Raw genomic sequence first — 15,023 nt, 5'->3', positions numbered from 1 at the left:
CTGCAGCAGGTCTACAGGTTTTACTACAGTCTGCAGCAGGTCTACAGGTGTTACTACAGTCTGCAGCAGGTCTACAGGTGTTACTACAGTCTGCAGCAGGTCTACAGGTGTTACTACAGTCTGCAGCAGGTCTACAGGTGTTACTACAGTCTGCAGCAGGTCTACAGGTGTTACTACAGTCTGCAGCAGCAGGTCTACAGGTGTTACTACAGTCTGCAGCAGGTCTTCAGGTGTTACTACAGTCTGCAGCAGGTCTGCAGGTGTTACTACAGTCTGCAGCAGGTCTACAGGTGTTACTACAGTCTGCAGCAGCAGGTCTACAGGTGTTACTACAGTCTGCAGCAGCAGGTCTACAGGTGTTACTACAGTCTGCAGCAGCAGGTCTACAGGTGTTACTACAGTCTGCAGCAGGTCTACAGGTGTTACTACAGTCTGCAGCAGGTCTACAGGTGTTACTACAGTCTGCAGCAGGTCTACAGGTGTTACTACAGTCTGCAGCAGGTCTACAAGTGTTACTACAGTCTGCAGCAGCAGGTCTACAGGTGTTACTACAGTCTGCAGCAGGTCTACAGGTGTTACTACAGTCTGCAGCAGGTCTACAGGTTTTACTACAGTCTGCAGCAGGTCTACAGGTGTTACTACAGTCTGCAGCAGGTCTACAGGTGTTACTACAGTCTGCAGCAGGTCTACAGGTGTTACTACAGTCTGCAGCAGGTCTACATGTGTTACTACAGTCTGCAGCAGGTCTACAGGTGTTACTACAGTCTGCAGCGGGTCTGCAGGTGTTACTACAGTCTACAGCAGGTCTACAGGTGTTACTACAGTCTGCAGCAGGTCTACAGGTGTTACTACAGTCTGCAGCAGGTCTACAGGTGTTACTACAGTCTGCAGCAGGTCTACAGGTGTTACTACAGTCTGCAGCGGGTCTGCAGGTGTTACTACAGTCTACAGCAGGTCTACAGGTGTTACTACAGTCTGCAGCGGGTCTACAGGTGTTACTACAGTCTGCAGCAGGTCTACAGGTGTTACTACAGTCTGCAGCAGCAGGTCTACAGGTGTTACTACAGTCTGCAGTAGGTCTACAGGTGTTACTACAGTCTGCAGCAGGTCTACAGGTGTTACTACAGTCTGCAGCAGCAGGTCTACAGGTGTTACTACAGTCTGCAGCAGCAGGTCTACAGGTGTTACTACAGTCTGCAGCAGCAGGTCTACAGGTGTTACTACAGTCTGCAGCGGGTCTACAGGTGTTACTACAGTCTACAGCAGGTCTACAGGTGTTACTACAGTCTGCAGCAGGTCTACAGGTGTTACTACAGTCTGCAGCAGGTCTACAGGTGTTACTACAGTCTGCAGCAGCAGGTCTACAGGTGTTACTACAGTCTGCAGCAGGTCTACAGGTGTTACTACAGTCTGCAGCAGGTCTACAGGTGTTACTACAGTCTGCAGCAGCAGGTCTACAGGTGTTACTACAGTCTGCAGCAGGTCTGCAGGTGTTACTACAGTCTGCAGCAGGTCTACAGGTGTTACTACAGTCTGCAGCAGCAGGTCTACAGGTGTTACTACAGTCTGCAGCAGGTCTACAGGTGTTACTACAGTCTGCAGCAGCAGGTCTACAGGTGTTACTACAGTCTGCAGCAGGTCTACAGGTGTTACTACAGTCTGCAGCAGGTCTACAGGTGTTACTACAGTCTGCAGCAGGTCTACAGGTGTTACTACAGTCTGCAGCAGGTCTACAGGTGTTACTACAGTCTGCAGCAGCAGGTCTACAGGTGTTACTACAGTCTGCAGCAGCAGGTCTACAGGTGTTACTACAGTCTGCAGCAGCAGGTCTACAGGTGTTACTACAGTCTGCAGCAGCAGGTCTACAGGTGTTACTACAGTCTGCAGCAGGTCTACAGGTGTTACTACAGTCTGCAGCAGGTCTACAGGTGTTACTACAGTCTGCAGCAGGTCTACAGGTGTTACTACAGTCTGCAGTAGGTCTACAGGTGTTACTACAGTCTGCAGCAGGTCTACAGGTGTTACTACAGTCTGCAGCAGCAGGTCTACAGGTGTTACTACAGTCTGCAGCAGCAGGTCTACAGGTGTTACTACAGTCTGCAGCAGCAGGTCTACAGGTGTTACTACAGTCTGCAGCGGGTCTACAGGTGTTACTACAGTCTACAGCAGGTCTACAGGTGTTACTACAGTCTGCAGCAGGTCTACAGGTGTTACTACAGTCTGCAGCAGGTCTACAGGTGTTACTACAGTCTGCAGCAGCAGGTCTACAGGTGTTACTACAGTCTGCAGCAGCAGGTCTACAGGTGTTACTACAGTCTGCAGCGGGTCTACAGGTGTTACTACAGTCTGCAGCAGCAGGTCTACAGGTGTTACTACAGTCTGCAGCAGCAGGTCTACAGGTGTTACTACAGTCTGCAGCAGGTCTACAGGTGTTACTACAGTCTGCAGCAGGTCTACAGGTGTTACTACAGTCTGCAGCAGGTCTACAGGTGTTACTACAGTCTGCAGCAGGTCTACAGGTGTTACTACAGTCTGCAGCAGGTCTACAGGTGTTACTAATGTCTGCAGCAGGTCTACAGGTGTTACTACAGTCTGCAGCAGCAGGTCTACAGGTGTTACTACTGTCTGCAGCAGGTCTACAGGTGTTACTACAGTCTGCAGCAGCAGGTCTACAGGTGTTACTACAGTCTGCAGCAGCAGGTCTACAGGTGTTACTACAGTCTGCAGCAGCAGGTCTACAGGTGTTACTACAGTCTGCAGCAGCAGGTCTGCAGGTGTTACTACAGTCTGCAGCAGCAGGTCTACAGGTGTTACTACAGTCTGCAGCAGTAGGTCTACAGGTGTTACTACAGTCTGCAGCAGCAGGTCTGCAGGTGTTACTACAGTCTGCAGCAGCAGGTCTACAGGTGTTACTACAGTCTGCAGCAGGTCTACAGGTGTTACTACAGTCTGCAGCAGCAGGTCTACAGGTGTTACTACAGTCTGCAGCAGCAGGTCTACAGGTGTTACTACAGTCTGCAGCAGCAGGTCTACAGGTGTTACTACTGTCTGCAGCAGGTCTACAGGTGTTACTACAGTCTGCAGCAGCAGGTCTACAGGTGTTACTACAGTCTGCAGCAGGTCTACAGGTGTTACTACAGTCTGCAGCAGCAGGTCTACAGGTGTTACTACAGTCTGCAGCAGGTCTACAGGTGTTACTACAGTCTGCAGCAGCAGGTCTACAGGTGTTACTACAGTCTGCAGCAGGTCTACAGGTGTTACTACAGTCTGCAGCAGGTCTACAGGTGTTACTACAGTCTGCAGCAGGTCTACAGGTGTTACTACAGTCTGCAGCAGGTCTACAGGTGTTACTACAGTCTGCAGCAGGTCTACAGGTGTTACTACAGTCTGCAGCAGGTCTACAGGTGTTACTACAGTCTGCAGCAGCAGGTCTACAGGTGTTACTACAGTCTGCAGCAGGTCTACAGGTGTTACTACAGTCTGCAGCAGGTCTACAGGTGTTACTACAGTCTGCAGCAGCAGGTCTACAGGTGTTACTACAGTCTGCAGCGGGTCTGCAGGTGTTACTACAGTCTACAGCAGGTCTACAGGTGTTACTACAGTCTGCAGCGGGTCTACAGGTGTTACTACAGTCTGCAGCAGCAGGTCTACAGGTGTTACTACAGTCTGCAGCAGGTCTACAGGTGTTACTACAGTCTGCAGCAGCAGGTCTACAGGTGTTACTACAGTCTGCAGCAGGTCTACAGGTGTTACTACAGTCTGCAGCAGGTCTACAGGTGTTACTACAGTCTGCAGCGGGTCTACAGGTGTTACTACAGTCTGCAGCGGGTCTACAGGTGTTACTACAGTCTGCAGCGGGTCTACAGGTGTTACTACAGTCTGCAGCGGGTCTACAGGTGTTACTACAGTCTGCAGCAGCAGGTCTACAGGTGTTACTACAGTCTGCAGCAGCAGGTCTACAGGTGTTACTACAGTCTGCAGCAGGTCTACAGGTGTTACTACAGTCTGCAGCAGGTCTACAGGTGTTACTACAGTCTGCAGCAGCAGGTCTACAGGTGTTACTACAGTCTGCAGCAGCAGGTCTACAGGTGTTACTATAGTCTGCAGCAGCAGGTCTATAGGGTGTTAATACAGTCTGCAGCGGGTCTGCAGGTGTTACTACAGTCTACAGCAGGTCTACAGGTGTTACTACAGTCTGCAGCGGGTCTACAGGTGTTACTACAGTCTGCAGCAGCAGGTCTACAGGTGTTACTACAGTCTGCAGCAGCAGGTCTACAGGTGTTACTACAGTCTGCAGCGGGTCTGCAGGTGTTACTACAGTCTGCAGCAGGTCTACAGGTGTTACTACAGTCTACAGCAGGTCTACAGGTGTTACTACAGTCTGCAGCAGGTCTACAGGTGTTACTACAGTCTGCAGCGGGTCTACAGGTGTTACTACAGTCTACAGCAGGTCTACAGGTGTTACTACAGTCTGCAGCAGGTCTACAGGTGTTACTACAGTCTGCAGCAGCAGGTCTACAGGTGTTACTACAGTCTGCAGCAGGTCTACAGGTGTTACTACAGTCTGCAGCAGCAGGTCTACAGGTGTTACTACAGTCTGCAGCAGGTCTACAGGTGTTACTACAGTCTGCAGCAGGTCTACAGGTGTTACTACAGTCTGCAGCAGGTCTACAGGTGTTACTACAGTCTGCAGCAGCAGGTCTACAGGTGTTACTACAGTCTGCAGTAGGTCTACAGGTGTTACTACAGTCTGCAGCAGGTCTACAAGTGTTACTACAGCCTGCAGCAGCAGGTCTACAGGTGTTACTACAGTCTGCAGCAGGTCTACAGGTGTTACTACAGTCTGCAGCAGGTCTACAGGTGTTACTACAGTCTGCAGCAGCAGGTCTACAGGTGTTACTACAGTCTGCAGCAGGTCTACAGGTGTTACTACAGTCTGCAGCAGGTCTACAGGTGTTACTACAGCCTGCAGCAGCAGGTCTACAGGTGTTACTACAGTCTGCAGCAGCAGGTCTACAGGTGTTACTACAGTCTGCAGCAGGTCTACAGGTGTTACTACAGTCTGCAGCAGCAGGTCTACAGGTGTTACTACAGTCTGCAGCAGGTCTACAGGTGTTACTACAGCCTGCAGCAGCAGGTCTACAGGTGTTACTACAGTCTGCAGCAGGTCTACAGGTGTTACTACAGTCTGCAGCAGCAGGTCTACAGGTGTTACTACAGTCTGCAGCAGGTCTACAGGTGTTACTACAGTCTGCAGCAGCAGGTCTACAGGTGTTACTACAGTCTGCAGCAGCAGGTCTGCAGGTGTTATTACAGTCTGCAGCAGGTCTACAGGTGTTACTACAGTCTGCAGCAGCAGGTCTACAGGTGTTACTACAGTCTGCAGCAGGTCTACAGGTGTTACTACAGCCTGCAGCAGCAGGTCTACAGGTGTTACTACAGTCTGCAGCAGGTCTACAGGTGTTACTACAGTCTGCAGCAGGTCTACAGGTGTTACTACAGTCTGCAGCAGGTCTACAGGTGTTACTACAGTCTGCAGCAGGTCTACAGGTGTTACTACAGTCTACAGCAGCAGGTCTACAGGTGTTACTACAGTCTGCAGCAGGTCTACAGGTGTTACTACAGTCTGCAGCAGGTCTACAGGTGTTACTACAGTCTGCAGCAGCAGGTCTACAGGTGTTACTACAGTCTGCAGCAGGTCTACAGGTGTTACTACAGTCTGCAGCAGGTCTACAGGTGTTACTACAGCCTGCAGCAGGTCTACAGGTGTTACTACAGTCTGCAGCAGGTCTACAGGTGTTACTACAGTCTGCAGCAGCAGGTCTACAGGTGTTACTACAGTCTGCAGCAGGTCTACAGGTGTTACTACAGTCTGCAGCAGGTCTACAGGTGTTACTACAGCCTGCAGCAGCAGGTCTACAGGTGTTACTACAGTCTGCAGCAGGTCTACAGGTGTTACTACAGTCTGCAGCAGGTCTACAGGTGTTACTACAGTCTGCAGCAGGTCTACAGGTGTTACTACAGTCTGCAGCAGGTGTACAGGTGTTACTACAGTCTGCAGCAGGTCTACAGGTGTTACTACAGTCTGCAGCAGCAGGTCTACAGGTGTTACTACAGTCTGCAGCAGGTCTACAGGTGTTACTACAGTCTGCAGCAGCAGGTCTACAGGTGTTACTACAGTCTGCAGCAGCAGGTCTACAGGTGTTACTACAGTCTGCAGCAGCAGGTCTACAGGTGTTACTACAGTCTGCAGCGGGTGTACAGGTGTTACTACAGTCTGCAGCAGGTCTACAGGTGTTACTACAGTCTGCAGCAGCAGGTCTACAGGTGTTACTACAGTCTGCAGTAGGTCTACAGGTGTTACTACAGTCTGCAGCAGGTCTACAGGTGTTACTACAGTCTGCAGCAGCAGGTCTACAGGTGTTACTACAGTCTGCAGCGGGTCTACAGGTGTTACTACAGTCTGCAGCAGCAGGTCTACAGGTGTTACTACAGTCTGCAGCAGGTCTACAGGTGTTACTACAGTCTGTAGCAGCAGGTCTACAGGTGTTACTACAGTCTGCAGCAGCAGGTCTACAGGTGTTACTACAGTCTGCAGCAGCAGGTCTACAGGTGTTACTACAGTCTGCAGCAGGTCTACAGGTGTTACTACAGTCTGCTGCAGCAGGTCTACAGGTGTTACTACAGTCTGCAGCAGGTCTACAGGTGTTACTACAGTCTGCAGCAGGTCTACAGGTGTTACTACAGTCTGCAGCAGCAGGTCTACAGGTGTTACTACAGTCTGCAGCAGCAGGTCTACAGGTGTTACTACAGTCTGCAGCAGGTCTACAGGTGTTACTACAGTCTGCAGCAGGTCTACAGGTGTTACTACAGTCTGCAGCAGCAGGTCTACAGGTGTTACTACAGTCTGCAGCAGCAGGTCTACAGGTGTTACTACAGTCTGCAGCAGCAGGTCTACAGGTGTTACTACAGTCTGCAGCAGCAGGTCTACAGGTGTTACTACAGTCTGCAGCAGCAGGTCTACAGGTGTTACTACAGTCTGCAGCAGGTCTACAGGTGTTACTACAGTCTGCAGCAGGTCTACAGGTGTTACTACCGTCTGCAGCAGGTCTGCAGGTGTTACTACAGTCTGCAGCAGCAGGTCTACAGGTGTTACTACAGCCTGCAGCAGCAGGTCTACAGGTGTTACTACAGTCTGCAGCAGGTCTACAGGTGTTACTACAGTCTGCAGCAGGTCTACAGGTGTTACTACAGTCTGCAGCAGCAGGTCTACAGGTGTTACTACAGTCTGCAGCAGCAGGTCTACAGGTGTTACTACAGTCTGCAGCAGCAGGTCTACAGGTGAAGACATATCTCACATGGACTTACATCCATCCTCTCTCCAGGAGAACCCCGGGAACCCTGCGAAGAGGCAAACAGAGCTCACATCAGCTCTTCAGGGAGCAAAGTTCCACATTTAAATCGTTAAATGGAGAAGCAGCAGGTCCTTATCTAAGCTCCATGCAGGAGGTTTAGGACAGAAGGCTGGAAAAAAAACACCAATATTTGAGCCTTTTCCATCCTGACTCCTGCCTGTCTGACGGGTTCACTCACCCTGTGTCCTGGATATCCGGGATCTCCCGACCCTCCGGAGTCTCCCTTCCGGCCCGAGTTACCCTGCATCCATCAGAAGAAACACAGCAAACATCACGCTGAGGAACAGCTTATGATTGAGGAAGTCTGACGCCTCATTTTTCATCGTGTAGAAAAAAAACTCCTTAATTTCTGAAAAGGGACATTTTTGACCCCTTTCAAAACGACCTAAAAACATCATATGTTAATATTTTTCCCACTTTTTTTTCAGAAATCTTTTTATTATTTTTTATTTATGAGACGACACCAACCCCTCGACCGCGGTTCCCCTTGCGGCCCGGCAGTCCTTTAGTTCCAGAAGCCCCGCTGTCACCCTGCAGAGGAAAAGGCAAGACTCTGAGACTCTGAGAAACTCCAGCATCAGTGAGCATCATGTTGGGCGGCTTTTTATCTGATCTGCACTCTGGAGGTGAACCAACTCACCAGTGTCCCGGGGTAACCAGGGAAACCAGGATCGCCCTGTACGGAGACAGTTTGCATGTTAACGGCGAGCGTTTTCAGACGCGCTCATTAAAGTGGTCACACATCGGCTCTGTACCTTTGGACCTTTGGTTCCTTCCCGTCCGTAACCGTCTCTGCCGTCCTGACCCTGAAGCACAAACGCAGCTCCGTCACTCACAGCTTAACAGCCCCACAACTCGCCAAATATCCTGCACAAACACAGCCGCCTACCGGCATTCCTCTGGGCCCCTCCGGTCCCGGGTCGCCTTTAGCTCCAGGCTCTCCTGGTTCGCCCTGAAAGACGACAGTTTGCTTTTATTCCTGCAACATGTCCCAGTTTGCATCACTCGGGTGATCGGTCAGTTCCATCGGGTTATTGATTATTATTCTCTGTGCTGAGGTTTTTCTCCTCCTCTCCCCAATGTGTTATTTCCTCTCTCATTCTACCCTTATCTTATTAATGCTTCACTAAAACTTAGTTACATTCAAATGGTTCATTAAGACCTATCATCACTGTATAAACCTTAATATTTCCTCTCAGATGAAAGTTTTATACCCAAGTCCCCTTTAATTTAATTTATGGACCATTGAACGGCTTTTTAAATGCTCCCTCTTAGAGGAAAGCTTATCCATGTTCCTGATCTTATTAATGCTTCACTAGGAGGAAAACTTAGTCATCTTCAAATATTTGTTATCATTCATTATATCAACCGTTCTGTTATTAGCTTTATTTTTTAAATGCTTCCTCTTAGAGGAAAGTTTATCCATGTTTGTTAGCTTTATTTAGTTTACTCAAATGACCTGTTATAGTTATACCAATCCTACTATTAGCCAACTTTACTTTTGCTCCGTTGTGGTTATACCAATCTTACTGTTAGCTTAATTTACTTTTGCTCTGTTATAGTTATACCAATCAGTTTTTTAAACTCTTACACTGAATGTTTGCTGCTTCAATCCAGATGAGTATTGAAAAATATTTTCAGCGATTGAAAAAGAGACGTGCGTGTTGAGGATGAGGAGCAGCCTGAACCGGAGGTATCAGTCTGAAACAGCTGAACAGCCCCACCAGTGTAATTAGCTATGTTATTAATTTGTTTACAATGAAGATGTGAATATTAATACAGTAAAGTTCTGTGTGACCAATTATTAACGAAGGAATTATTTCGAAGATTTTTTATTTTTATTTTTAATTCTGTTCTCAATCTGTAGAAAATGCTGTGAACACCTAATTATGCATGAAAAAAAAATACCGTGATATGCATTTTTGGTCATACCGCCCAGCACTACCCGCCCTGCCCGTCGCTCTGCGCTCATTACGAATGTTTTTGATCTAAAAGTCGTGATGCCGTGAGGTCGCCATGGAAACAAACGTTCGCCTGAACGACGAGTCGATCAAAGCTTTGATCTATTTTCCGAGAGATGCGATGATGTCACACCTTCTTTCCGTTTCCACCGGTGCGTCCCTTAGATCCCAGACCGCCGGGCCGTCCTGGTCCACCCTGCAGGGAAATTAGGGGACAGAGTCAGACAGCAAATTGGTTTCTTTACGTCCCAGCGCCCCTTAACCTTGCAGCGCCCAAGCATGGGAAGAATCATTGAAAAAAATCATTTTGGCTCTTCTTGCATCTTTTTAGGTGGGAATAAAGCAATATTTTTGGAATTGGGCTATTTTTGATCATTTTAGGCAATGATGCATATTTGCAGCTGTGGGCTTTCCTGATTAATTTAGTTCACAAAACCAAGTCATTCTCTGCAGCTCGTTTGGCAGAAAAGGTTTAGTGAAAGTTCACCAGTAACTGCTGCTACCACAATAAAATGTATATAATAAACCTTTATAGAACATTCTTAATACAAAGTGTGGAACGCAGCCATCATAAACTTTCCATTCAACAACAAATCAAACAGATTTCACAGATCTTTGTTGTGAAAAAGGGAAGCACATATAAAATGCAAAAAATGTAAAGTAAATAAAAATGTAATGTAAATAAAAATGTAATGTAAAAAAAATTATTTAAATAAAAAATGTAATATAAATAAAAATGTAATGTAAATAAAAATGTAATATTAATAAAAATGTAATATTAATAAAAAATGTAATGTAAATAAAAAATATGATGTAAATAAAAATGTAATATCAATAAAAATGTAATGTATATAAAAATGTAATGTAAATAAAAATGTAATGTTAATGAAAAATGTAATGTAAATAAAAATGTAATGTAAATAAAGAATGTGCACATGAAGCTAATAAAAAAATAATCATAATAATACAATTTGGAGAGCTGAGCTCCCATTAGCGCTGTGAAAGGTGGACAAAGCAGACCACACCAAACGAGAGCAGAACCAACTAGAACAGAGCACCGCAGAGCAGAGTGTAACTCACTGAGCCAAGAAAATGATGCTGTGACAACTGTCGGCACATAAAATGTAATGTAAAAAAATATTACACATGAATGTCAATAATGTATGTAAATTTAAAAAAATCAAATAATCTAATGTAAATAAAAATATAAATAAAAACATAATGTAAATAAATAAAAAGCGTCTTGCTTATCCACATCTGAAGCCTCTTAATCCCACATCTGAAGCCTCTTAATCCCATATCTGAAGCCTCTTAATCCCACATCAGAAGCCTCTTAATCCCACATCAGAAGCCTCTTAATCCCACATCTGAAGCCTCTTAATCCCACATCTGAAGCCTCTTAATCCCACATCTGAAGCCTCTTAATCCCACATCTGAAGCCTCTTAATCCCACATCAGAAGCCTCTTAATCCCACATCTGAAGCCTCTTAATCCCACATCTGAAGCCTCTTAATCCCACATCTGAAGCCTCTTAATCCCACATCTGAAGCCTCTTAATCCCACATCTGCAGCCTCTTAATCCCACATCTGCAGCCTCTTAATCCCACATCTGAAGCCTCTGACACTGACACGGATGTTTTAAACTGGACCGAGCGGCTGTGGAACAGGAAGGAAGCTCCTTTAACAGCTGATAATCAGCTCTTCTGAGCTCTTAAACAGAAATATGGTGAAAATTACTGACGTAAATGAATAAAAAGTTCTTGTCTTCGTATAAAGGGAAGTGATTCATGATGACCCGTGTTGTGCTGCTGAGCTGCTCTCAGAGGAGCAATCCTTCACCCTCAGAGCCTGGGGTCTTTGTTCTCCTTCTTTAACCGCACTTTAACTCAAGCTGCTGCTTCAGAGAATGGACTTTACTCCATAAAGTTTGAGCACTTTTACACTTTTAGCTCCTCTTTGACTAGAAAACTCGGTAGTTTAACCCTAATCCCTGATGGGGGACATTGCTGTCCACTCTGGATGTACTTTCTCCTCTAATTTCACACTGGAAATAGTGACACTCATCATATTTGGTCCAGTTGTGCATTTTTTACATTTTTTTTTCAAATTTCAAACACACATACTATTCAATGCAATTTTTCATTTAAAAAATTGAACCCTTTAATGCTGGTTTATATGACATAAACGCCAATTTCTGTAAAAAAAAAAACAACACAAAAACTGCTATATTTTCAATATATAGAATGCGAAGTGGAATTATTGATTAGGGATAATTATGGTCTGGGATATGTCAATGATTAGCAACAACATTTTTTTATACCTGATTTAAAAAAAAAAAAAACTCCTTAACTTCTCAAAAGGGACATTTTTGTCCCCTTCTAAAATGATCCCCAAAATACCATATGTTAATATTTCACAAATCTTTTCTTCCACTTCAGTTCTGATCATAACCATCATTGTTATGATCAGAACTGAAGTGGAAGAAGATTTATGAAAAAAAGTGGAAAAAAATATTAATATGATGTTTTTAGGTCGTTTTAAAAGGGGCCAAAAGGGAACTTTTTTTTTTTTAAATCAGACACAGCAAAAAAACATTAAAATCTCTAAAAATCAATGTTGTTGCTGATCATTGACATATCCCAGACCAAAATTATCCCTACTCAATAATTCCACTTCGCATTCTATATATTGAAAATATAGCAGTTTTTGTGTTTGTTTTTTTTACAGAAATTGGCGTTTATGTCATATAAACCAGCATTAAAGGGTTCAATTTTTGAAAATAATTGAAAATTTGGTAGTTATGGAATAAAAGTGGAATAAAAGGTCTATGAAAAAAAAAGTGGAAAAACATATTAACTATGATGTTTTTAAGTTGTTTTAAAAAGGGGACAAAAATGTCCCTTTTCATAAATTAAGTTGTGTTTTAAATCAGGTCTGAGGGTTAACCTGAATGTTCTTCCTGATATCTGTGGCCAGGCCACCCTCTCAGATGCTTTATCTCTCGCCACGTCCCTCACAGACGGCTATTAGTCACTTTTCAAATCAAATCAAATCAAATCAAATTTATTTGTATAGCACATTTCATGTACAAACAGTTCAAAGTGCTTTTCAGTAAATAAAACGAGTTGAGAGGAACAAATTCTGATGTCTTTGTTGCACAGCTGGAGCCCGATGAGTTCCAGATGTGTGTCAGTCTGCAGGATTTGTGACCCTGAACAATTAAAGGCGCCAACTGAGAAAACCCCCAAAATAAGCAGACACATCCGGCCCTCATTAAAAAGTCTTTGGGACGCTGGAGGTCTGATGACCTACGGGCCTCCTGGGACAGAGGGTGGGTGTGGAAAGAGACTTTTTCTTGTTGTGTCGCACTAAACTTTAGAATGAAGCAAAATAGGTTAAAAAGTTCAGTATTTAATATATTAAAAGATATTTTAAGGCCTTTTTTTTTTACAAGTTTTTCTGTTTTCAGTGTGAAATCCACAGTCCTGCTTCTGTGGTGGAATGAGTCATAGTTAAAGTCAGAGTGAAGCTTCCAGAAACAGACCATCCAACCATTCATCCATCCATCCATCCAACCATTCATCCATCCATTCATCCATCCATTCATCCAACCATTCATCCATCCATTCACCCATCCATCCATCCATCCATCCATCCATCCAACCATTCATCCATCCATCCATCCATCCAACCATTCATCCATCCATCCATTCACCCATCCATTCATCCATCCATCCATCCATTCATCCATCCATTCACCCATCCATCCATCCAACCATTCATCCATCCATTCACCCATCCATCCATCCAACCATCCATCCATCCATCATCCATCCATCCATCCAGCCAACCATTCATCCATCCATTCACCCATCCATCCATCCATCCATCCATCCATCCATCCAACCATTCATCCATCCATTCACCCATCCATCCATCATCCATCCATCCATTCATCCATCCATCCATCATCCATCCAATCATCCATCCATCCATCCATCCAACCATTCATCCATCCATTCACCCATCAATCATCCATCCTTTCATCATCCATCCATCAGCCATCTATCATCCATCCAACCATCCATCCATTTACCCATCCATCATCCATCCATCCATCCATCCATCCATCATCCATCCTTTCATCATCCATCCTTTCATCCATTCATCCATCAATTCATCCATCCATCCATCCATCTACCCATCCATCATCCATCCATCCATCCATCCATCCATCATCCATCCTTTCATCATCCATCCAACCATTCATTCATCCATCAATTCATCCATCCATCCAACCATTCATCCATCCGTCCATCCATCCATCCAACCATCCATCCATCATCCATCCATCCATCCAACCATCTTCCATCCATCCATCCATCCATCCATCATCCATCCAACCATCTTCCATCCATCCATCCATCCATCTATCCATCCAACCATCTTCCATCCATCCATCCAACATTTTTCATTTGACTTTTAAGGGGAAAAGCAGAAACGCTATATTATGAGAATCTAACGGCAGAGGAGCTGACCTGAGGTCCAGGAAGGCCCGGGATTCCTCTCCCTCCTGGTTGACCTGGTTCCCCCGTAGTACCCTGCAGAGAGAAACGGACTGCTTCAGGCAGCTGTTCCTGCTGTGCTTCACCTCTTTAATAACCGTCTAAATCCTCTGAGCAGCAGCAGCTCTGACAGGCACCAAACTTCTCACCTGTGCACCGGAGGCACCTGGGGGGCCTTGGAGTCCTGTTTCGCCGGGCTGTCCCGGTGAGCCCTGCAGAAACCCTCAGAGTTTAGGATGTGTTTGGTGTATAAAGCAGCACTGACGGCGGTGTGTTGTCCTACCTTCTCCCCAGGTGGGCCTCTTCTTCCAATTGAACCCTGAAACAACAGAAACTCAATTAATTCATTATTCCACCAACTAGTAAAGAAAAATGTGTCCGATTTCTCCTTTTAGCCAAAGCAGTTTAGTCCTCATCACACAGACAACTGTGAATATATCAGATGCACAAGTCTGGAATCATGATAAAACCAACACGACTTTCGGTTGAAACTTGTTGGATTTGCAGATGTAAGAACTTTGTTTGATGCATTTAAAGTGTCAAAAAGGCGGTTTGTGGGCGTCATAAAGTGGGCAGATGAACGAATAGATGTAAAGAATGGTCATCTTAGTGTTAGTGCGCATTAACTTATATTAATGTGCATTAACTTACATTTGTGTGCATTAATTACATTAGTGTGCATTAATTACATTAGTGTGCATTAACTTACATTAGTGTGCATTGACTTACATTAGTGCACATTAACTTACATTAGTGCGCATTAATTACATTAGTGTGCATTAACTTACATTAGTGTGCATTAACTTACATTAGTGTGCATTAATTACATTAGTGTGCATTAACTTACATTAGTGTGCATTAACTTACATTAGTGTGCATTAACTTACATTAGTGTGCATTGACTTACATTTGTGTGCATTAATTACATTAGTGTGCATTAATTACATTAGTGTGCATTAACTTACATTAGTGCACATTAACTTACATTAGTGTGCATTAATTACATTAGTGTGCATTAACTTACATTAGTGTGCATTAACTTACATCATTGCGCATTAACTTACATTTGTGTGCATTAACTT

General features: G+C 45.0%; 1 protein-coding gene across 1 annotated transcript in view; it reads right to left on the bottom strand.

The window, feature by feature from the left end:
• col6a4a (collagen, type VI, alpha 4a) overlaps window positions 1–15,023 on the bottom strand; it is a 108,701-nt gene that overhangs the window by 18,845 nt on the left and 74,833 nt on the right. The window contains exons 24-33 of the mRNA XM_075466383.1: window positions 14,225–14,260; window positions 14,091–14,153; window positions 13,915–13,977; window positions 9,510–9,572; window positions 8,305–8,367; window positions 8,171–8,221; window positions 8,056–8,091; window positions 7,884–7,946; window positions 7,594–7,656; window positions 7,369–7,401 (exon numbers count right to left, since the gene is read on the bottom strand). Coding sequence (XP_075322498.1) covers window positions 7,369–7,401; window positions 7,594–7,656; window positions 7,884–7,946; window positions 8,056–8,091; window positions 8,171–8,221; window positions 8,305–8,367; window positions 9,510–9,572; window positions 13,915–13,977; window positions 14,091–14,153; window positions 14,225–14,260 — 534 coding nt within the window. The remainder of the gene's footprint in view (window positions 1–7,368; window positions 7,402–7,593; window positions 7,657–7,883; window positions 7,947–8,055; window positions 8,092–8,170; window positions 8,222–8,304; window positions 8,368–9,509; window positions 9,573–13,914; window positions 13,978–14,090; window positions 14,154–14,224; window positions 14,261–15,023) is intronic.

This window comes from Odontesthes bonariensis, chromosome 5, assembly GCF_027942865.1.
Source record: "Odontesthes bonariensis isolate fOdoBon6 chromosome 5, fOdoBon6.hap1, whole genome shotgun sequence".
Taxonomy (NCBI): domain Eukaryota; kingdom Metazoa; phylum Chordata; class Actinopteri; order Atheriniformes; family Atherinopsidae; genus Odontesthes; species Odontesthes bonariensis.
This window is presented reverse-complemented; position numbering and strand designations above follow the sequence as displayed.